The 24,374-nt window shown below is 38.4% G+C and overlaps 2 protein-coding genes across 4 annotated transcripts in view; one reads left to right on the forward strand and one right to left on the reverse strand.

Moving 5' to 3' along the window:
• MCPH1 (microcephalin 1) overlaps positions 1-24,374 on the reverse strand; it is a gene marked incomplete at its 5' end in the record, with an annotated part of 134,459 nt that overhangs the window by 25,224 nt on the left and 84,861 nt on the right. The gene's annotated exons all lie outside the window — the stretch shown is intronic.
• ANGPT2 (angiopoietin 2) overlaps positions 11,966-24,374 on the forward strand; it is a gene marked incomplete at its 3' end in the record, with an annotated part of 43,375 nt that continues 30,966 nt past the window's right edge. For all 3 annotated transcript variants that reach the window (XM_082480422.1, XM_082480420.1, XM_082480421.1), the window contains exon 1: positions 11,966-12,383. In XM_082480422.1, the coding sequence (XP_082336548.1) occupies positions 12,099-12,383 (285 nt within the window). In that variant the 5' untranslated portion in view covers positions 11,966-12,098. The remainder of the gene's footprint in view (positions 12,384-24,374) is intronic.

A 24,374-nucleotide genomic window follows, 5' to 3' on the forward strand; every position in this document is an offset into this window, starting at 1 on the left:
CATGGAAGAGCCAGCAAAGAGATGGAATTTGATGAATGAGCATTTAATGAATTTATGAACGTTGAGAAATCAATGCGAGGGAACCGAGTTTCGCTTACTGTAAAGCCTGATTCTCATTTGGACCAGCCGTGAAAGCCAATATTTTAACTAGTGGTGACACATCTTGAAAATACTTCCAGTTGTTTAACTAGCCCAGTGAATGTTTGGTGAGAAATCTGTATCTTTAAAATAAAGCCTCACTGTGTAAAGTTAATGCAAATGGCAACTGGTTGAGGATTCACGCGTTCTGGTTTACTTTTAAAATACGCTTGTATTTCAAATAAAGACACTTCTTGGCCACTGTTCATGTCATTAACAGCTTTAAAAGCCTTGGGCCATTCTATGTGAGCAGACACAGGGTATCTGCAAATTATAATAATGGAGAACAGACCCACATTTTGTTTACTTCAGCAGCTTCTGACCATTGTGCATGCTAGACATGTCAGAAAAAGGTTCTGACTGAAACTAGAAAAGCCCTCTAAATGAGAGGCCCACAGTTTGCCCTTAAAGCATTGCTTTTTTTCTTGGTCCTCCAGGCTATCCATTTATTGACATCTCTATCTTAAAAGTACGTGTTGTTTTTCTTTATTGGGTGTACTGCATTCTAAAATCGTGGGCCAGCAGAGTTAGGTAGGTTTTCCTCCACCCTATTGAAGAGCCAGAAAGGTAAAATATATGAATACAAAGAAGCTCGCCTCACATAGAATAAATGTTCCAAAATAGAAGTTTTAAAAGCCAGAAAATAATCTGTCTTAAGTGAAAAAAAAGAAGAGCAGTCTGATTTTGATGTAAACTTTGTGGCTTGTTATGTTGATGATGTCTGTGAAGTGCATTTTTTTACATTATTCATTGTAAGCATGTTTAAATAAGTATTATTTTTTTAAAAAATCTGAAAACAAAAGTAGCAATTAAGCTATTGATAGTTGAGAATAATTTGTCTGGTTGTAAATGTCTCAGTTAGCCAAGCAGATTCATGTGTGGGCAATAATAGTCTATGAACCAGTCTCACTCTGATGCTTTTAGTAATAGGACTAACTATATTCTTTTGCATGTTGCTCTAGAATTAATAATATTAAATGAAGTTGTTTCACTATTGCAATGAAATCTAAAATCATAATAATGTCCAATATTAAAACCACTGCTGCATTATATTGAAATAATTGCATTTAGCAGTTTGCAGGCATTAATATTAGCTTGTGGCTGACAGTTTTAATTTCATGGCTGTGAGAAAATGCAAGAATTATTTCAAATATATTAATTATGTTTTTATCATCTGAAGAGGGATATTTTTTCTATAAGCACTTTTCACATGAAGGTCCAAGATAAACATTTTTCTTTCTTTCAGCAAAGCGATGAGGTTTAACGAAAGAAATTAAGAGATGAAAAAGCTTATTTGGTCACTTAATTCTTACTGCTGCCAGCACAGGGTTTTCCTTTACATATTTCAGTGTTTTGCCCATCTATATTAAATTACTCATGCAACAGGGATTCCACCGCTTCTCATGAGAGGCTTTTCTACAGCCTCATAGATCTTAGCCTCAGAAAATATTTCTTTATACTTGGTATGAAATTAAAACAAGTTTTAGGCCATGACTCCTAACCATTTCCCTGGCTACTGTAGTCCTGCCTGGAATACTTCGCAGCTGGCTGAAAACTCAGTGCATTGCTAGCCCGTCCTTCCTCGCCATGGGCTACAGTCGAGTTCCAGAACAGGCACTGCTTTAATGTTTCAGGCGACATTTACCAAAAGTATAGTGCTCTTAACCTTGAAAAATGTGCCTACCGCGTAAAAGAATTCTCTTTTGAGAGCGAATAATCTATTTAGAAGTTCCATCTAAACACAAGGAGGAACTTCATCACTTTGAGAGTGGCAGATCACTGGCACAGGCTGCCCAGAGAGGTTGTGGAGTCTCCTTCTCTGGATTTATTCAAAACCTGCCTGGGTGCCATCCTGTGCAACCTGCTGTAGGTGACCCTGCTCTGGCGGGGGGGTTGGACTCAATGATCTCCTGAGGTGCCTTCCAACCCTGACCATTCTGTGATTCTATGTAATTTCTCGGTGTACTGTTTTTTAATCAATTCATAGTCCAAGTGAATCCATTACTGAAAGAGATGAGAGTCAAAACAATAAAGTTTGGATATAATAGCCTGAAAATTGTAATAAAATGAAAAATTATATTAACAACAGCACTTTAAGCACTTTAAGACAATGAAACGCATCTGAAATCTGGAATAACCATCACTTCTTTCAGTAAGTCAAATGAGATCTTTTAGCAAAATACAAGAAATTAGGCGGTTTTATCCTCAGTTCTCATCACCTTCTGCAGAAAAGTGGTTTGGAAATGGCTCCTGGCCTTCCCATGCTGTTCACAGCAACAAGGTTCTTATAGTAGGAAGAAGCCAGCATTTGTACTGTCTAGTGAACTTCATGGCAATCATTTCACCTAACTTCAGGCGCTTTCATCTGAGTTTATTACTCAAGGGTCCCCTTCTGATCAACAGAGAGAAATCCTGAAGCCTTGGGAGACCTGATCTTTGTATTTAATCAAAGAAAGCCACCTTGACACACTATGCAATGATACGATCTTCATTAATAGAGGAGGAAAATATTTGAAGTTGGCTGAGTTAGGAGATATTCTTCTAATTGTCATGGCATCATCTAGTAAATATTTTAACTTTAATGCATGCATTTTTCTTCTTAAAATTGATACGTGGCTGGGCAAACAAGCAAAGGAAAGCAGAAATTAGTAAAATAACAGTTGATAATTAATTTGATGAATTAGATACGAAGTTATTTATGTTCAAGAAAATGCTATTCACTGGACATCGCTGTTACTAACATCCCACAGGCTACATACAAAGCAGTAACAACTGATAATGTATCATTTAATACTAAAGGTGAAGCCTTATTAGAATTTGATCACAGATTTGACTGAAGATATTGACTTAAAAATCAAGTGAGAACATACAGCTACAAGCAAGACCTTCTATACTCGAGTTTAAACTGAAGATAGTAAGCTAAGTTTGACATATTTGATAGGATTTGTAAATATAAGTCAGTCTGGCTGTGGCTAGCCTGAATGGGGATTCAAGTTCAAACAATACAGACATCACCAATGACAGTCTCCAAATTTCCTATGCATGTATTTCTAGTGGGACAAAATAAAGATTTTCAAAGACTTGAATTTTCTTTGTGCAGTGAAACTACCCGAGTAATAATTCAGATTTAGGTAAAGTGAAAGACCAGTAAGAGGACTTTCTAATTGGTTTGTGTTGGGAAGAAAATACACCACATAAATGATAGGATTCTCATAAGAGATTTGATCTTCTGTACACATTCCACATTCCGCAAATGATTTATTTGGAGAGATACAGAACAGACTGTTACGCAGCCAGTGAGGTACTTCTGTTAATATTTACACAGCATCGGGAGTTTCACTAGATGGTTGTATGGAGGCAAGGAGTCCAAGCTCAAAGGACTACTGGCATGCAGGTAATCTTTCTCCTGTCCCATCATGGGTTCTGATGCCTGACTAACCAGGGAAAAAAAAAATACTTTGCTTCCTTCCTTTTCCTGTGCAGCAGTAAGACCAATGATAAAAAGAATGCTACTTTTTGTGGCAGAATCAGCAAGAGGGTGCGCACTGTATTTGAGAACTATTACCGAACTATGTTTATTAGTATTGAAAAAAGCAAAGAGTTATCTTTATGGAGTGTAAAAATAGTTTGCAGTTGCTCTTCAAGTTACACATCTATAATACAGTTCAACAAATATGAATATATGAAAATATGCTGCAAATATTTTTCTTGCTCTCTCCCTAAAAAGGTTAGCGTATGTACTGTATTTTTTTCTTGAGGGAAACAGATGTCAGGAACTAGGTACCTTACTGTTGCCATAAACGTCCTCTCTCTCTCTGAAAGCTTTGTTTATTCCTCTTACACAGTTTCTCACTTCCTTTTCATTCTCTCTTTGACATCAGTTTATCTTTGAATTCAGATTCTTAACTTGAACATGCTCTTCGGAAGTATGACATGCTGTTATTATCAAATAAGTGTGCTATTACCAGATGAGAGAACCTTCCGCTAACCTGAATGACTGCTTACAAGAGGAAGGGTTTAAATCACAGGGACTGAGGTTATTTGTAAGGCTAGATTAGTGTCAACTGCTTAGACGTTTTAAAAATACATTCCTTTAAACAAACGGCATATGCATTTTTCTTTAAGATGTCAGTAAGGCAGATTTCTCATTTTCCAAAAGCCTTCTGGATTCCTTCACAGTCTGCTGCCTTTTCACATCAACATAATGCAACATTCACATTACACAACAAAAGTCAAAACCTTCCCGAAAGATTTTAGGTTTGAATTATCCAAATGCACAACATTGTAATTAAAAAGACATTTTTCAAAGAGCATATAAACAGTATATGAGCATATAGAGTAAGAATATCTGTTAGTTTTTTCACATATAGTTCAACAATGAAGAGGAAATATGCATGTGCTGTGGAAACAGTTTTTAAAAACAGGTTTTAAAGGCCTTGCTAGGGCTAGTTGCTATGCATTCGCACACAAGTTATTTCATTTCATTCACTTTCAAACCAATGGTAACCTGTTTAAACAAGTGCTGTTATTATGTTTTGCCCAGTATAGGAGATAGACAGGGCACAGCACTTAAGACTGTCAAAGATATTCAGCAGTCCAATTGTAAGATCCTCAACATGAGCTGTAATTTCCATGTTAATTTTGAACTCATGCTATTTGAGTTTAAGATGTGATTACACTTGGTACCAGCTAAAGTTAGCTGTCATCACGTAACTCTGAAGAGAATGAGCACAGACTTCGGGCACTATAGCCAAACAATATAAAAATGTTAAGGAGGAAGGACGTACAGCACCTATTCTTCATAATCCTGGGACTCACTTCCTGCTTCTGTGTGTGGATGATTCATCTTTCAAAGATTTAAAATAACATTCATTATTAAAAAATGCTCACAGTGAAAGAAACTACCATCTGTCCTACAATAGGAAGTTCATTAATACGTTATGAGAATCTTCTTAGATATCTGCAGACATTATTTGTATAGATTACAGTTTTATAGATATTTGTGTATTCTGCTTTAGATATCCCTTAAAAATTTGGATTGATAAAGGGCATCACTATAAAAGTAATGAAACAGTAAAAAGTAAGAAGCATTTCGCATTTAAGAAGGTTTTGGAATGGGGAAGTGATAATGACAGGAATTTAAAAAAAACCATTCATTCATGTTATCACTGTTGCTCAAGATGTGCTACCACAAAGTCCCAATCTAAATTAACATGACCAATTATATTGTAGGCACGGTGGCATCTACAACATACTAAGCATATACAAATATGGAAACACTGGAACAGGTTGCCCACAGAAGTGGTAGATGCCCCATCCCTGGAAACATGCAAGGTCAGGGTGGATGGGGCTCTGAGCAACCAGATCTAGTTGAAGATGTCCCTGCTCATTGCTGGGGGGTTGGACTAGATGACCTTTAAATGTCCCTTCCAACACAAACTATTCTATGATTCTATATAAATATGTGTATATATATGTATATAATTTATTTTAATGTTAACATAATCTCAGTCAAAAACCCTCGAGCAGATGTTATATAACAAAAGTAGGATATCAAAATAAGTCTATAAGTGGAAAATATGGTCATGTTAAATGTCAGATTAACTCAGAAAAGACATCCCAAATATAACCAAGACAGTCCAAGAAAGCCAATCCAGCCAGTGTCTGCAAAGTAAGCAACGAAGCTGACATATTTGGTGGGAGAGGTACTGAATTTAGAGATTCCAAAAATGAATGCCAATTAGAAGCAATTAAGTAGTCTACTTGTGTGAAGCTCTGACAGTTGTAGAACAATTCTTACGAAAATAAAGTTGAATGTAATTTACAAAGAGAGGTAGAAGTAATACAATAAGCTCCATAAGCAAGTCACATTTCAAGTGTTGTGGAGTAGCCAGACAGAATATGTTACAAAACTCAATGAGGTGATGATGAGGATCAGCACAGGAATTTTAGAGACATTAATAAAAGCATAGCGTTAAAAAAAGGAGAAAACAAAATGCCAAAGGAACAAAGGGATGTAAGCATAACTTGCAGATTATAGATTTAAATGCATTGAAGGCTAGTGGCAGTATCAACTGTGGAAGAGAGAAAGGGGGTAGCATGCGAGCATTGCCAAGGGAAGATACAAAGTCTGCTTTTAGCGGCATTATGCTTCCACTCATGGCGTGACATCCAGGAAAAATACCGTGTACTGAAATGATGGATTGGATGTTACAAGGCAAGATGGGAACAAACAGACTGAGTCACCGAGACAGAGCGGTAACTGAAATTTTTAGCGGATCAGAATATTGACCTCCTGTCCCTTCGGCGAAAGTACAATATGAGAATTACTGGGTAAATGCCCTCCCCCGAAAGAAAGGGCACTCAAAGGAGACGTGGGGGAACATCAGAGACGAAACATTAAGACAACTATGAATCCACAAGATGTTACACCAGATGTTCTGAGTGATTCGAAATAAGCAGCAGCTGAGAAAGTGAGGGGAATTCTGAGATTTTGCGAAAGCAGTCATGAGAGACCGATAGAGAAGTTCAGACCGAATAAAAAGGAAAATAGGCAAATGGTGGGGAAAAGAGGAACGACTGGTAAGATATCGCCACTAACTTTAGAACTGCTAAAGAACTAACTATGGGTCTTGATGAAAACAATTCGGTTTGGCTTATCAGAAAACATACTAATCTGGCACTCCTGTCTTTGAAAGAGAGTTTAAGGTCTCAAAACAGCTTAAGATTTTCAGCAGACTAAAAATCTAGTAGGGTCCAAGATCTTGTTCCCTGTTTTTTTAAGTCTTGAGTTCATGAGTCTTGTCCTTGTTGACATTTGTTCCTGAGAAACATGCTAAAATACTCCCAGTGAAAGAAAATATTTTGAAGCCAGCAAATGGAACTACCATAAACTGATATTAAAGTACCAGGAACCAAAGGTGGGGACTGAACATTGAGTATCAAAATGTGAGGAATGTAAATACCAGGAATATATAAAATACTTCATTATTTATTCCAAGTTTCAGATAATTTTTCATCTCAGATTTGATTTTGAAGTTCCATATTCTCACACTGCAGCATTTTCATTTATATATGTAGATCAAATATCCCTACAAGAATGCGGCACCAAAACCTACTTGTTTACATTGTTCTGCCTTTATTTTGAACATATTTCATTACGTATTTTTCCCTTGCTAAAACAAGAAAACTGCTGAAATGAGAACTTGCTTATCTACTAAATCAACATCTTGAAAGTTTTAGGTGGCAAAGTCTGGAGATAGCTGACTAAAGCCAAGTCAACATTTTCTTACATTACCTCAAAAACTTGTATAGTTCCTTTTCTATCAGAGATCTCACAAGATCTCTGTATTTGCCTGTCAAACAGAAGCTGTGCAGCTGTAAGGAAAATGATAATTGGAAAGATAATGTTAGTGGTATTCAGGCATCTCTCTCAAAGCAGCTTAGTCATATGCTGTATGGAATAAAAACAGGATTGGCTGAGTAAGGGAATTTACTGTTTCCCAGGAAAGGAAATTGCCTGCAACACATCTGGCAAAACGTTCTAAATGTTTAGTTTTGACAAAATACACATTTCAGCTCTTCTTATAAGGTGAGTTCTGTAGAGTGGGTTATCTTCTTTCTAAAAAGGGAAAGATCTAATTTGTACTTTAAATATACTAAGCCGCTATTTGCTATCTTATGTCAAATACTGTATACACTCCGCTATAGAGCAAGCAGCAAATCACAGGCTAAGCAGCTATATTTCCATTTGCAGAATAAATGTACCACTCTGTATCGACAGCAGAAATAAAAGATGAAGAGAATGATGAACATGAAAAAAACACCGAGAGGAAGCAACTGGTCTGAATTGCAACTTTTTGCTTGATTTCCTACTGGCATATATAAGATTCCATGCCAAATTATTTACATTCCTTCCTACTTCAACATGTCTAACAATGAGATATTCCTTCTCACAACTGGCGGGAGACAGATCTTCTCTGTCATTCAGCTTTTCTGGAATAAGCCCTGCCCTGCAGGCAGACTTGTTATTATGCCTCTGAGGCTCAGTAGAAAGGCTGTATTCAGGCATCTTCCTTCCTCCTCCTCAGTTTTCAAGGACAAAAATGTATTTAACTTGCCTTACTTTTCACACCAGTTTTCTAAATTTAGCTGTTACTACTTTCTTTCCCCCTGAACTCTGACTGGCTTTGACTCCCTGGGGAGGCAGAGAAGACCACTTCCTCCTCCACAGCTGGGAAAGCTGCTCCCAAAGGGATAGAAAGGGTGAAGGATCACAATCAAATGCTCCAAAAGATGCACCAAATACGGCACTACCCTGTAGTGAAGGGTTAAAGGGATGTATATTTATTTTGTTGGCAAGGTGAACGCTCACTAACTTTCTTGGGCAGTGGGAAAAAGCACTTCACTAAAGCAATATGAGTCTGTTGGACCCAGATGGGGAAATGGCAAAACCCTCCCTCAGTGACGTGTGTGTGTTGGGCGTTGTATTCCAGTTATTGCCCCTATAGCCTGGAAGTATCAAGGAAAAGCTGGGGAAGACATTACCCTGGTGAAGCTCAGGGTGTCACTCCAAGAGCTAGACGAGACGCCCAGCAGAGTAGCTAACTGGTGGTGCCTGCTGTGCTGGTAAGCGTCTTCCGTTAGTCATTCGTTGTCACTTCTCAGAATAATACCTGCACTTTCCATACCTTTTCCCCGAACTGCTGACAGCTGGCATAGCAACTGGCCATTCATTCATTCATTCATTCAAAAAAAAAAAACCAAACCCTCAAAACCAAACCCCACAAAAAAAAAAAAAAAAACAACGCAAAAAAAAAAAAAACTAAAACCAGTAAAAAGGTGAATTAGTTTCTCTTTCCAGTATTCATACAACCACAGTTCTCCCTAGTGGAGGTCCAAGGTACAGCAAGCCTTGTTAGGCAGCCTCCAAGTTCAGTTTTGTTCCTGGCCCCATTACGGCTCAAGGGCCTCCCGGGGTCATGCCTCGGCCTTTCCAAACAGAAAACAGACTCCAGTTCAAGCCTTTAGAGACACTCCAGTCTCTCCTCAAAAACCCAGCGAAACTGGGCTGCCAGATTATGTTGGTGAACTGACTCACCAGTGTGGCATACTGATGGCAAGCTTCATAGCAATTCCAAAACGTTCGATTTAATCAAGCCTCTCACGGAGATCCTGTCTAACGAATTCTCAGCGTCCGTTAAATCTTCTCTTTTATATATGTAGAGTCCCTTGAGTAGAAGTCTAATAATTAAAAACAAAACTCTGAAAAGACTACACTGGCCAGTCTCATCTTTCCGTTTAATGTCTAACTAAGGGATTAAAAAATGCGTGAAAATATAATCAGAAAAATGAAGATTAACTTCCAGTTCCTCATCATTTAGGAGAGAGATGCTTTCAGGGCTGAAGCATTCCTGTTTTCAGCACTACTCTATTGAGGGCTGGATATTCTATGGGCTAGCTGGGAGAGGAAGAGAAAGGACAGAGCAGATCAATTTAAGGACAAGTATAGGTCACAACAGGAAATTCTCATTTAACTTAGAAAATTAATAAAAAATATTCAAATAAAAGCGAATGTTGAATTTGAATGTCTGGTTAGATACCTAGAAATGCTTCACAAGGTCTAGTGTATAAATCTAATCCTACCTACATGCTGTCCTCGTTGCATAATAGTAGGTTTCTCAAGTACCTTGCAGAAGACTGGTATTCCCATGGAATTAGGCATTCTTTCAAATATTTCAATATATTGAAAAGCGGCAATTACTATGGAGAAAGCTTTTGAAACTTCCTTAACAATGCAGGTAGATGTCACATTAATTTGCTTTGCTATTGATGTACAAAGTTAAAGGGATGGAGAATGCATAATTTATATGTACAAATATGTACATTTTGTAGAAAATAATGTTGACTGTATCCCAAGTTCCAAACATATTCCTCCATTTTGTCTGGCTGGAAGGATGAACAGTGGCAGATGAACACTCCACACAGGAAGAAAATCTGACAAATTGGTTTCACAGGTCATAGTCCAAGTATAATTTGAGCCTTTCTGGAAGTCTCCAGAATTGAATTCTAGAGATTTTCCATTCCAGAGGTAACTACGTATTATGCAAAGAAATCCCAACAGTTTTCAACAACGTAAGGCACACATTTTAGCTACTACAACTATTTTTCACAATCCCTAAACACAGCTTCCATGATTTAAAAAGTAAAAGCCACATTAATACACTATATGAAATATAACAAGTTGTGTAAGAAAGTCTATTCCTGAGAGATCCTGAGGCACACTGGGATTTTCCTCATATAGGAAACTTTGGTTTGTAACTCATGTTAGTTTGACTAGCATGGCATTCCCTTTGTTTAGGGAACAGCTGCCAGATCCAGACCTAGCAAAACTCTTAGGCAGTTTGTCTTCGGGAGTCAGTATCCTATTGTGCTGGTTTCAAGTAGACATTTTGTAAAACAGAGAAGTAAACTTTTCCAAAATTTCAGTGGAATCAACTCTTTCCCAGGGTTTGGTAAGCTGGTTAGTAATTTTCCGCTTTTTCAAGATCACTGATCATTGCAGAGAACATGGGAGTGGGAAGTAAGGGGAAGCTCCTTTTTACTCTTACATATACATTTCAAATACTGACGTTCTGAGATTTTTCCCTCACCTTTTAGAGGTATTTCCCACTTCCAAGGGCACGGAATCGGGCTAGCAAAAGCTGACAGGGTAACTGCTATTCAGCCATGCCACTTCCTGAGACATGCCTTACTGCCACTGTCTCTGGATAGCTATTCCCTCTTCCAGTCCCAGCTGACTTGTGATTTGTAGCTCTTGCTAATGTTAGCACTTCCAAAGTTAGCCATTTAACACAGACAAAAAAGCCTTTAAAAAAAAAAAAAGGCTTGAAAACGCTTAACTCTGGAAAGACATGCCTAAAAATGAGTATTCATCTCAGAGATTCAGCAAAATACAAAGCCTGTGCTCGACTGAAAACTTTTAATTAAACCCCCTCTCTTGTTCTCTTTGCAAGGACATGCCCAAGTCTGCCTTTGTGCGCTTAGGACAGTGTCTTTCTCTGTAATTACACAATGCCTTAAACACAAACGAAATTACATCTTGGTTCAGCGCATTTTTTAAAAAAGTAAATTCTTTAAGAAGTACTAACAAGCCCAGGAACTTTTTTTTTTTTTTTAAGTTTGGGTTGTATTTTTCTTTTTTTTTGGACGGTGTTTATAAATGCCTACCGCCACAACTAATTTACAAGCATAGTCGGAGGCTATCGGAACTGATTGCTCTGTCTAGGAAATTCTTAATTAAAGCCGTGCTGCAGGAATTCGCAGGGGTCCTGTTGCTGCCGGCTCCTCCCTGGGGTTTCCTCACGCTCCGCGCAGCTCCGCGCCGCTCCGCGCCCGGGCGGGCGCTCCCCCCCGCCCCTCTCTCCAGCTCCGCTTTGCGAATGTGTGTGTCCCCGTCGTCCTTCCCCCCCCCCCCCCCCTCCCCCGTCCCCCTCCTCCCCCCCGCAGGAAGGCACTGGCGAAGGCGGGAGGGAGGAGCAGCTCCGCTCCACATGTCTGCCTGCTCTTATCAACTTATCATATAAGGGCAGGAAAGTGATTGATTCGGGTCCCGAGATTGATTCCTGCCCCGGGCGGGGAGGAGAAAGCCGCACCGCAGGGCTTGCGGGGGCCAAGCGGGACCGGCTCCCCCCGCGGCTTCCAGGGGACTCGCTTGTGCTTTCCGCATCTGACAGCTGAGGGCACGGCGGCCGGGGAGAGGGGACGGCACGCTTCCCAGTTTGCAACTGGGAGAGTGAAAAAAACCCAAGCAACCAAGCAAGCCCCCCCAAGCCCAGCCCTGGCTGGGACGGCACATGGCAGCAGAGCGCTGGGTTTCGGCGCAGGTTAGCTGAGGTGCGGGCTCCCGCTATTTTGCGCTGCGGCGACTCGGGGTCGGCTGGGTTAGGGCAGGAGTTAAAATGCAGCTGAGTGTTTACTTCTTTTGGGGCTGCAGTGTTTTCTTAGCTTCAGGCTACAACTCCTTTAGCAAGAGCATGGAGACGATAGGCAAGAAGCAGTACCAGGTCCAGCACGGGTCATGCAGTTATACCTTCCTCTTGCCCGAGACGGACAACTGCCGCTCCTCGACTTCGTTCGTGTCCAACGCAGTGCAAAGGGATGCACCTTTAGATTACGATGATTCGGTTCAAAGACTGCAACTACTTGAAAACATCATGGAAAACAACACTCAGTGGCTAATGAAGGTAGGATAATAGCAGTTCTATTCTAAAAGTCTTATCTATTTCATCGTGTTCTTTCTTTCTTTTTTTTTTTTTTTTCTTCTAACAGTTTCTAAATTCACAAAATGCATTATCTAAACTAAATTTCGGAATTACCTTTCAATCACAAAGTTGTTTTGAAGTTTGAAAACGTGATTTTCCTGACTAGCAAGGAACAGAGGACTGCACTGCTGCGCAGAGCTCCTGCTTCAAAGTTTGTCAATTACATTTGAGTTGCTTCAACAAAAAGTAATTACATACACAGGCAGACTGCAAGCATGTCTGAAATTTCTGACAGGAAAGAACCAGCTACTGATTTCAAATTAACTGACAGGGGCTACTTTATCTCTATTTAAAGAATTCAGAATGTACCTTTATCTGAGGCATGTTTGAAAAATGTTATTTGAAACTTGATTTCAAAACTTGCGTTCAGAAATTAACATATTAAGCCCCACTGATAAAGAATGGTAATTGGAATTCTAAGCAAGGACTGCAAGTCTGACTTGCAATGAAATTAGTCTAATGAAGTGATAGAATTTCAAGAAATTCATTAGCGGATTTCCTTTGCATCTTGTAACATTTCCACTCAAATACTGAAGGGAAAAATATTCTGGAAAAGGTGTTGCAGATGCCACATAGCTTTATGCAACTCCACTGTAACTAAGGGAAAATGACATGTTTACTGCTGAAGTGGCAACATTTGTAAAACCATATCTGAAAGAACAGAAAAACAATGTGTAGGTTCTTATTATTGCTGGAGAATAAACCTGATCAGTATTCCACATTTTTGTAGAAACTCATTTGATTCTAAATGCTATACGGTTCAATAGATTTTGATTTAATAAACCTTTATTTCACTGGAACCTGAAAAAGTATGATAGTATAGTTTAATTGTGTAGTAAATTTATGAGTCTTTACGTCCCATACCAAGATGCTTATCTTCTAGGCAATAAGTGTTTTGAGGACTTAACTCAGCAGCTGACATAGTATCTCCAAATAACTGTTCAAGTGACGTCACAAGACTTTTTTTTCATAAAGAAAGAAATATTTGTTGCGAATGGAAAGAACTCACAATTCTCTACAATGAGTAGCCACTTCTTACATGACTGAAATAATTTTGCATTAGGGTTCACTTCTCTCGTCAGTTACAAAGTTGCAGAATGATACAATCAAAGAAACCCACTAGTGAATTTGTGTGTAAGAAACAGAAGTCACACTTCAAAGCAGAGTGTTGTCATCTACCTGAAAATGAACCTTGAAGGTTCAATCCAAAGTGCATACAGTTGAAGGCTGCAGTGTGGGCCTCTAAATCTGTCTTTATGGCTTTAGGATGCTTAATTTTGACATCCAAATAATGTCAGTTCAGTAGCTTTTGTGGTTTTTTTTTTGTTTTTTTCTTCTTACTTCCCTCCACATACCTACCTTTCTACTTATTAATGTACAATGCTCACTATTGTAATGTTAAGACCAACATTAACAGATGTGCAATGCAGGATGAAAAACACACAAAGTAAACCAGTCTAATCTACCCAGCTGCTAAGCAATTTCCTAATATAAGTAGTAAAATCACACACAAGACTCCAGTGCTAAATGCCACTTAAGTAGGCAAACACAGTATCATAAGTGGCATCAGGTAAACAGAAACCAGTAAGCAAATTCCAGCATCCTTATTTAGTAAAAACTATGCTTTTTCCTGTCAGTCCCTGGGAAATCAGTTACAAGACGAGTAGGATAAGTATATCTAAGTCATTCTTTGGGGGATCAAAAGGCAGATTTTCTGTTTTACAAGACAGAAATATGTTTCCTTTATTTGAGCACAGATTTCCAAATAAGATGCTTTAGAATAGCCTGTTTTTTTCCTAGCTGTGCCACAGCTAAACATCCTGTAAAATAACTGCTGTTTGCCTTTTTCACTATTTTAACACCTGCTCTTTATCTTTATGTCATCTGTTTTGTTCACAAAGAGACTCCAACAAAAGTCGCTTTTCCTCAGATTTGCTTTGCTAGAGACACCTGGTCTGCAAGTGAAAATGAAAAGCAAACAATAACCTTTAAAGTTGCTTACAAAGTTTACTTGCTGTTTTTTTAAGGTCACTAATACACATTCCTAGGTTGAACTTACGAAAAATAATACTAGATTAATCAAGACATTGCAAAAAAAAAAATTCACTTAGTTTTTATCCTGTATTGAAAGTGTACTATAAGATTGATTAAAAAAATTACCTGACTTTAACTTCTCAGCAATTGCACAGAAAAACTGCTTTAGCTCTTGCTTTTTAAAAAAAAGGTTGGGGTTTTTTTTGCTCATTGAAGAGGCAGCACCTGTTTTGTTTTGAAGTTGTGTAAAAAAAAAATACATTACAAGATTTTAGTATGAATTCACTTTTAAACGTTGTTCCTGAAGTACTGCACATCCCAAAACATTTTTACACTCCTCCCCCCCCCCCCCTCCTGCCTTTAATCCATCAACTAAAGGAAACATTCTGTTTCTGAATGAACACTAGGCTGTATGAATGGAACAGATGGGAAGTGTGCGCTTCATCTGGTTAATGGACAAACACAATGGGAAGAAAATGAGTTACGTAGCTCCAGGTTCTCTTCTGATCTGCTCCCGCATAGGCAGCAGAAGACTTTGTTCTACAATTGCTACAAATTGCTGCTTCAGGAAAACACGTTTGTTTTGGTCTGAACTGTATTAATGCCTTATGCCACTACTGTACCTCGTACCATACATAAAACTGGAATGTCTTTTCAAAAGTAGATTATGTTTAAGCATTCAGATGGCATACTAGAACAAACCACTACTCCGTCTAATCCAGTGTTTCGCAGCAAGCCAGTGAACGATGCTGTAGAGCAAAGGCCAAAACCCTACATCAACTGTACAATAATATACCTGAAATGAACTTTCTTCTTTGACTTTCACTACCTGGGGACCCATTTGTATTGAAGTGTAAGATTTTTTTTTTTTAATGCACGTGTGGGCAGGGGGAACAAACCTCTCGATAATAAGATTTTCAACTAATTTGAGAGGATAGCAGATTGGTATACAGCTGAGATACAAGACAAAATTTTAAATGTATATACATAAGTTGGCTATTATATTTTATTTTGGTTTTAGTGGAAAAACATCAGGATTTCAGATATTCCTAAAAGACAGGCAATTCCTGTAAGTTCCAAAATTAAACAAATTTCTATCTGAATTAATGGCAGCTTTACCATTTGAATCACAACATTTCTACCCAAAGAACTGCATTTTTTCTGGTTTTAAGACATTGAAATAATTGAATGCTGACTTGAAGCTACTTAAATGTACTAGTACGTAAACTAGATCGTATGATTCAGAAGATATGACTGTTCAAAGCAACAGTGTAAAAGAAATGGCTCATATTTTCTTAGTCTTTCCTGTTATAAACAGCTGAAAACAATGTATGATGAAATTGATTATAGCATATGGGATATAGGTAATTTATTTGTAGTTTATCAGCAGATCAAAAGATCAGAAAATAAAAGTTTTGAGTCAACATTTAAACCTAAACCCAGAATTTCATCCCGAACCAGCCCAGCAGACGAGGAGGGGGACACTTAGCCGATAGAGATGCAGTATCTTTGGATACTCTGAGCTGAGATTTGTTTTTCCTTGTCATGATGCCCTGAAAGCTAAAAACGCTTTGTCACTTTGAAATGCGTTTCTTCCCTAAGAACAAAAAATCAGATGTTTTAAGATACAGGGGAATGAATGCTTATAATTTTTGATGAGTAATTACCAATGAAAGGTTATAATTATTGTCATAATTGTACTGAATTTCATATCTTGAACACGAAAAGATATTCTGACATGCCGTCATCCAAAAACATCTGCACACAATGGACAAGGACAAATATATTGTACAGTGTTGGATTTTGAAGTACGCAAGAGATGATTCTCTGAATCAAGAGCCGCATTCCTTTCTTAAGTAATGCATCTGTTTTCACTTATTGTGAAAAGTGCTTGTTTCTATCAACTATGTATTTGCTAAGCAAAAGAGTACTGGCAGAACCCGAAAGAAAATACTTTTTTCTTTTCATATTGGTACATGTTACCGGATAAAGTTTCCACGCTACTTTAAATGATCTCATTATGCAGTTCGTTGTTATATCTCCTGTAGGTAAATTTCTGTGAAAGGATTTGAAATGACACTTTTTGAACATAGTTTAGAAACTATGTTGTGAAGACTGTTTCTGCATCCTTCCACAAACACCAAAATGGTGATACAGGTATGAAGTTGTACAAAATCAACAAAGACGACTAGAGATTTTCTTGTACAGATCTACAAGACAAAACTGAAGCTAAGAGCTCGCCATTTCCAAGATGTTATCAATAAAAAATGGGATAAACAGAGGCTTGTTTTACTGAACTAGTCTTACTAGCAGTCAAGATATAGTTTTGTGTGCTTTGTTATTAATGTGATCATAAACTTCTCATCCTTGACTGGTGCAAACAGCAAATTGAGAGACTTTCTCGACTAATTATTGACATCGAGTGCTTTGTTTTTCTTCTTTTTTCTCTTTCTTCAAGTGCACGTATAGGAAATGAGCCTGGAGTTGCTTGAGTTGACATTTTCCAGTCCTTTTTGTTTGCATACCCTCTTAACATACAAAACTTAACAGCATAACCTTTAAAATATCTTAGAAACTTTTGCAGAGAGATGGAGCTTCAGAATGGTGTTTCTTAAACAGACAATTACCTTGCTACTGCTGCTTTTTTGTTGTTAATTATGAGCAAATTCAATAACATGCACCTCCCCATAATTTACCACGGGAAACAACCGGTATCATTTGCTTGCTCCCTAATCACAAGAAACAAGCTATCACATATGTATTACTTAGAACGGAATTTTGCCCAGAGGACACAGATACCCATTTCTGACCTTCAAAATATGACATCTCATATCTTCAGTGATGGTATTAAACTGTCCTTTTCATACTACAGTATTTGTGGTTTTGAAAATATACCACATTATACATTATTTGATTTACAATACTTCTTACAGTAAACCAAGGCAGCTTAGTAAACCACGATTTATTTAACAACCTTTTACACACTTTAATGCAAGACCCTCCTGTTGCATCTGTTACTTCATGGAATTTTACATAGCTCTTTGGCTGAAAGCCAGGATGGGGGCAAAGTAAGACTGTCTTCCTCCACCATTACCATTATTATAGGGCTAGACATGCAAAATGCTGCCAACTGACTTCGAAGGCGTTGTCTCAGACCTTAGATTAGGGTCTGCAACAGAGAGGTGCCACTCTCAGATCCTTCTCTGGAGCTTAGCAAACCCAGAGTCTCATCAGATGATTCAGTCTATATTAATTAGCTCCCTAATGTAAGTTCAGGCTGTCTCTCCAGGCTGGAAGAGAGCAAAACAGAGGAATGGAAATCTTAAAAGAAATCCCTCTTGAAGAAGCAGATTTATCAGCATTGCTGAAGAAGTTGCAAAAGGCATATGCTGCATGGTCCCCATCCTGGGATACTACTTTGGCACTGAAGTCTGTAAGCCTCAGAATCAAGAGACAATAGGTAGAGAGTAGAAATGTGGACTAGGCTGCAAATATGATACGAATAGACAGATAAACATAATGCTTCCCACCTGTTAAAACAGCTTAGGTACAAGAGTCAAATCGGGACTGATGGCCTATCCAGAGAGTTTGGTGTCTCCCCATTTCACATCCTGATAGAATCATAGAATCACAGAAATGTTTGGACTGGAAGAGACCTTCAAAGATCATCTAGTCCAACCCGCCTGCCATGGACATCTTCCACTAGATTGGGTTGCCCAAAGCCCCATCTAATCTGACTTTGAACACCTCCAGGGATGGGGCATCCAAAACTTGTCTGGGCAACCTGTTCCAGCATCTCACCACCCTTATGGTAAAAAAATTCTTCCTGGAACAGAAGATGCAAGTTGTACTTCAGAGAAAAAGGGTTCTGGCATCTAGTTAGCAATAAAGATACTGATGGGACCCTTAAGGATACCCATAGAGACTGCAGAAGGGAAGATGGGAGAAGATGGCTCTTGAATAAAAAGATATTTCATTATGTACTAGTATATGAAACAAGGATGTCACACATAGAAAATGTGTTGGTAGTCCAAAAGGACCCTAGGAAATCTCTCTCTGGTAATAACAGCTAAACAGCTGACCATAAATATCAACATAACCTTCAAGAAAAAGAGAGTTTCTGTGGCACTGAGTAATAACTTTCAGAAATAAGCACAGACAATTTTATCTGGCATTTTAGTCTTTGAAATTCTTAGACTAACTAAATGGAAATTACAGGTAAAAAAAAAATAATAGGGACATCAGATAATCTCATAGGGCTAAGCATCTGGGGGAAAAAAAAAGGTATGGCATAGTAATTTAATACTCAGAAATGCCTTACAGATATGGCACATTCCACAGTGGAACAAATTAAGCCAAATAACCTCACAGACACACAGAAAGTGAAAAATTGCTTTACAACTGGAAATACTGTGATCATTTCATTTCCTTTAACAGACATATCTCTAGGAAATGGAGCACAGGAAAAAAGAATTGCATTTATTCTCTAATGAGAGTAAATTAAATACTGCTTGGTGAACCTAAAGTCTATTCCAAGTAAACTAAGCTCATAGGAAATGTTAAAGAATCCTTAAAGTTACAAAGTCCAGATCCGTGTTTTGTATAAAAAAAAATCCCACACCTAAATAGTTCTGCAAACACTCACTGTGTCAGTTTTCAGGCTGCCTAGGAAAATACATTAAATACATTACTATTCCTTAAATGCCTTTTTTTTTTTTTATGTTTACCACGTTCCAAATAATTACTGAAAATCCTATTAGTTTTTATCTGCTTGTGGAACAGGTTAACCCTAAAATTAAATGTTGTTTACAAAGCTCAGCAAAGTATCCTGCAATTTGTATGATTACGAGATATCTGTCTCTTTTCATTCCAACTTCCACCACATTATGGCTTAGTCTGGAAAAGGGAGAGAAGCTACAGGCACTTTTCTGCTGTCTTTATACTGCCCATACAAAGCTTTATCAGTTTATCTAATAATCTTCTAGGAGCCTACTAAGGTCATTACAAGGTCTTCCTGGTAAAAAGAGAAGGCTGATAGAATATGCAACCTTCTCTCTGTTAACATTTCTCTCTGTTGGTAAAATTATGGATGGAAATCTAGAATTCTTCACAGAGTTACATTATTCACAGAAACTGTAAGAAGTGAAAAGTTTCCCTCTCTAGATAAGCAAATACTTCTGATTTCTTAGATGACAGCAACTTTCTTTCCAATACAACTCTCTAGAGATTCCTGTTAAACCCAAGCAGCATATAGTGTCCTAACTTTGCTCAAACTCCCTTTAATACTGTAGGAAAAGAAATTATCTTTTCAGTTTTGTATTTATATTCAAGTCTCAAGCATCATGATAGAGCTTAAAAAAAAAGGCAACTATATGGGGTTCCTTTACTGTCTGGGGAGCAACATATCAACTTTCTATCATTGATTTTGGTCAGGGATTAAAATCAGTGTGGTGTGGTAACACAGCTGAGAGCTTGACAGACTATTTTATTGAATAGCTAGCTATGACATCTTATTATTCAGGTTTCCAGAAGGGGGGAAAAGGCACCTTGCTTGATATGTTACAGCTCTCTCAATGTTGCAGCTGAAATTCTTTAAGATGCATTCAGTTTTTAGACTCTGTCATACCTTTTAATAATGTAATTATCAAGAAACTGAAAATAGCTACATGCATTTCAAAAGCTGTGCTAGAGCATACACAAGGACCAGAGTATTTCAGTATGAAGACAAAACTAGCACATTAGAGCGTTCTGGTGTGGTACAGCATAATCAGTCACACAACTGTCATCATTTGAGCTACTTCAGAAGCAATGTTTTAGCATGATTTTTGAGAAAAACGTTTGCCAAAACCACATGAGGACACCCTAGGCAAATGTTTAATCTTTAATTATAACTCTGCTTAACAGAACTTTTTGACAGGGAGAAAAGCTAGTAGTTCTCATTGGAGAAAGAAAAATTGTATCCATTTAAAAATGGTAGGATCTTCTTCAAATCTCTGGTATAAAAAGGACTGAGCAGTGCATTAAGCCCCGTCCAAACAATAGCTCTGCAGACCTGTTCATTCTCACGCTGCATTAAGAGTCATTCACCTCCTGTACTCACGGTATCAGCTTCATCGCTGTGCTTGCTTTTTGGGTCAGGCCTGCACCTGACGTGCGTGATCCTGGAAGGAAAAAGCCTCTTTTGTTCCATTCTGTCAGGGTGTGGGAATGGGGAGACACCCAGCACAGTGGAAAGGACATTTCCTGGGCAATAGCCGTAGCCCTTACCCCACCAGCAGCTCCCCTACATATGATAGGACGTCAGTGTCGCGGAGGCCTGCCTTTCATCATATGACCTGATGTATAGTCTTTCACTGAGGTATTTGAGTAAGCCAAGAGGTTTAATTATCATAGCTGGCACCTAAAAATCATCTTACCTTCCTCCAAAGAACTTGTAGAGATCATACTAAGACACTTCATACACTTCCTTTAAGTCTTTTCCTTGGAACTACAACATCACGTTCTGTACAACTGCTTCCGTACAAGGATTTTCTCCCCAGTTTCCACTTGCAAGGTGTAACCACCTGTAAGGCAGTAGTTCAAACCCACCGTTTTGATGGGAAATATAAACCAGCCCCTTAAGGAGAATGTGCCAATCGGTCAAGAAGCAGTAGCCTCATTTTTCCACAGCATCAGCTGTCAACTGACAATCTCAGCTGTGCAAAAACTCAACGTTCAAACATCAAAAAAGCTGTAGATCGAGATTGAAATATATGTAGCAACGGAAAACACACTTGCCATACTTTCCTATTGCATTAACAAATATCCTGTCCATTCAGACAGTTCAATGTTCAAGAAAATTCCCTGGTAAAGACTTAATGAAGCAATTTCCATGTATTTGCTTTTCTTTACAGAAAGCTTCTCTATAAACAGGGTAATTCAACTATTCAAAGGGAACATCAACTTCCAGTTTCTTAATACAACTTTTAAAAAGTGGATAAAGTAGGCAAAAGACAACTTAAGTGAATGAGTAAAACCAGACAAAAATCTTGTATTTTTCTGCTTCTAAGGAATTGACTTAAATAAAACTAAGCTTCCTTGCGTGAGGTCTGAACTTTGACCATATTAACTATCCCTGTGTTTTCACTTATGTCAAACTTCCATCCTGATGCCAGATTTTCTGTCAGATATAATGATTGCCTGTAAAGTAATAGCAAATTAAAAAACCCTGTTATAACTGCTACCGGAGCCTTACTGGGAATGTTTTCTGAAAACTACTCTGGCACGATGGAACAAAGTTCAAATAACTAGAAGGTGAACCCCAAGACTAATAACCTAACCCTTAGAAAGACTGTAAACTGCAACAAATATAAACAATCTGACCCTGTTGAAAACTTACCACATACAAGCAAGGATTCTGACAACTACAGTTTACCAGCTACGGAAGAAAGTTTAAATATAGTTTGTAATACCCTATTTTTTTCCCCCTGTTTATTTGACTTGCATCTAGAGAAAACTTATCCATGTCTTGAGTTCAGCTTCTTTGTTATGGTAAACTTGATTATTTTAAAAAGGCTCTGAGGACAGCATACAAAAACCAAGTTCCACTCAAGGCAAGTAAAAAAATTCCCACTGACTTTTTAGTGAAACTGAGATTTCATCTGATCTATCTAAAAACTCGTTTGACTCAAAAGGTGAAACTTTTTTGGTTTTGAACTATTTGAAGTTGATAATGGAGTAAAATGGTAAATCAGACATGGGCTGTAAGGCTTACTTCATATGGACTACCTCTAACTACTAAGGATCCTATTGGAAAAGAAAAAAGTGATAATTTTAATCACAAGGAAATACACATTTTCCTTTTCTTGTCCCTCTTGTCCATGTGGGAGTAACATTTCCCAAGGGTTTCATCCAGTCAAGCCCTTCGCACTCACCATTTTCCTCGGGGAATTTCCTTCCAACTTCACAATGTTTTTTAACCTTCAAGCCAACCAAACAATTCCTTCCCTCAGCCAACTTTAAGATGAGTCTTCCAGCCCCCTTCGGAAGCTCATTGCCTTTATGAATTCCTATCCCTGCACATCCATTTTAAAAATTCCGCTCACGCAGATTCAGTTCCTCCCCCTCCACTCCCCCCTTCTTCTTTCCCTTCATTAAGACCATTCAGCTTCCTGGCTGTCCAGTCTGAACTCTCTTTTCTCTGCTTCCCTTGTCATTCAGGATTCTCAGTTCTGGATTGTTTTGTCCTCGTTGTTAAACTTCTTTTTAACCGTCACCTACATGCATACTTCTCCTGCGTATTAAGACAGATAGCTTCTTTTTCTGGCGAGCTGCTTGCAGTAGCAATGACACCGTGCTTTCTGCGTTGCTAGATGTGGTTACTCATCTTGAGAGCAGAGCCGTGCATCCATGTAAAAGTCTCCCTCTTCGGTGGCCCATTCCATCAGCTCTTGATAGACAGGGACAGTTTCCTCCCATAAAATACCCATCCTACAGTGCATAGCTCTGCTTCTCAGCCATTTTTGCTGAGATTTCCTCCTCTTCTATCATGGCTAATGCCAATAGCTTTGTTTGTTTTGCGAGGATCTGGCTTCAGTTTCTGGTCTTCATAGAAAGGCACCAACTGGTAGCTGCCCGGTTTCAGGCTTTCAGGAGCACTGACTGGAACTCAAGAGGTGACTTTCCACCACCTCCTGAGTGCTCAGTGGGGCACCAGAGACAAAGAGGAACTTTTGGAAGCAATGGTTGGAAAGACTTTTCTTCTTGGTTCTGTTCCAGCAAACTAAACTGCCTGCTTTTAGATGGATAATCTGAGCTACTGAGGCAATCTTTTTTTTTTTTTAATCAGGATTACATAGTTTAAAATATATTTTTTTTCTGCATCACACACTACATTGTTTCTGCAATATGCTGTCTATACGTGCTGATCTTACTTCCAAATATCTGTGTTTGTCCACTCATAATAAGTAGCTTCCTGTTTTATCTTTCAAGCATGGAATTCCTCAGAAGCTTTTGCTTTAAAGACTCTTAACTGTGCTAATGGCACAGCGAAAGAAAATAAATAAGTGGTATTTGACAAGAACATATGAAGATGCTCGTTTTTTTAATTAAGAAGAGGTGACCACCTGAGCTTCCCTAAGTTAAGGCAGAACTTAGGGCTTTCTGTAGTCACAGTCAAGTCCATTTTGGTTTTGGGGTACTGCTTCCCCCACCCAGTGTTTTGGAAACCTCAGGGAAGTTCTCTGACAGATCTGGTCTGGCAAGCAAGGAATTTTCAGACTGGTGATGAAAAATACAGCAGCTTTTCAGACACATCATCTCTCCTGTCTAGCATATTAGCCATGGAAACAGTGGAAAGAAAGATGTAGCATGTCTTAAAAAAAGAACCACAGCACTTAAGAGAGGAAATCTGCGGTTCTAAGTGACTTGTTTTTTTTCTTTTTTTTTTTTGCAAATGTACAGGAAAATCAGTGTGTGAGTTCTTAGTAGAGAAATTCAGTCCTTCAAAACTGAAATCAGCAACTGACACGTGCAATGTCTCAAAGTCTTGAGCATTCAAAAATTGGCAGGCCTTCAGTTCAAATGACTGGCTCTGTCTTGGTAGCATCATCATTGAGGCTTCTTCTTCAACAAAAAAATCTTCTACAAGCTCCATAAACTATATTTAGAAGCCAGTATGTTGCAAAGTTTAAGAACTACTCAAAATGCTTTCAGTTTCCTTTATCTGTGAAGTTTGAAAAAAAACCTAATGATTTTTCATGCTGAAAGATGCTCTGTGAACACAGCTTTGAAACAGGAGACACCCAGTTTTATAGCTTACAAAAGGGACTAATTGTGTTCCACAGCTTCCTAACTAGTTTGATCCTTGAACTCCAAATCATTCCTCCTTCTGGTTGGAAG

This window comes from Vanellus vanellus (genome assembly GCF_965231255.1).
Source record: "Vanellus vanellus genome assembly, chromosome: 3".
Classification (NCBI taxonomy): Eukaryota; Metazoa; Chordata; class Aves; order Charadriiformes; family Charadriidae; genus Vanellus; species Vanellus vanellus.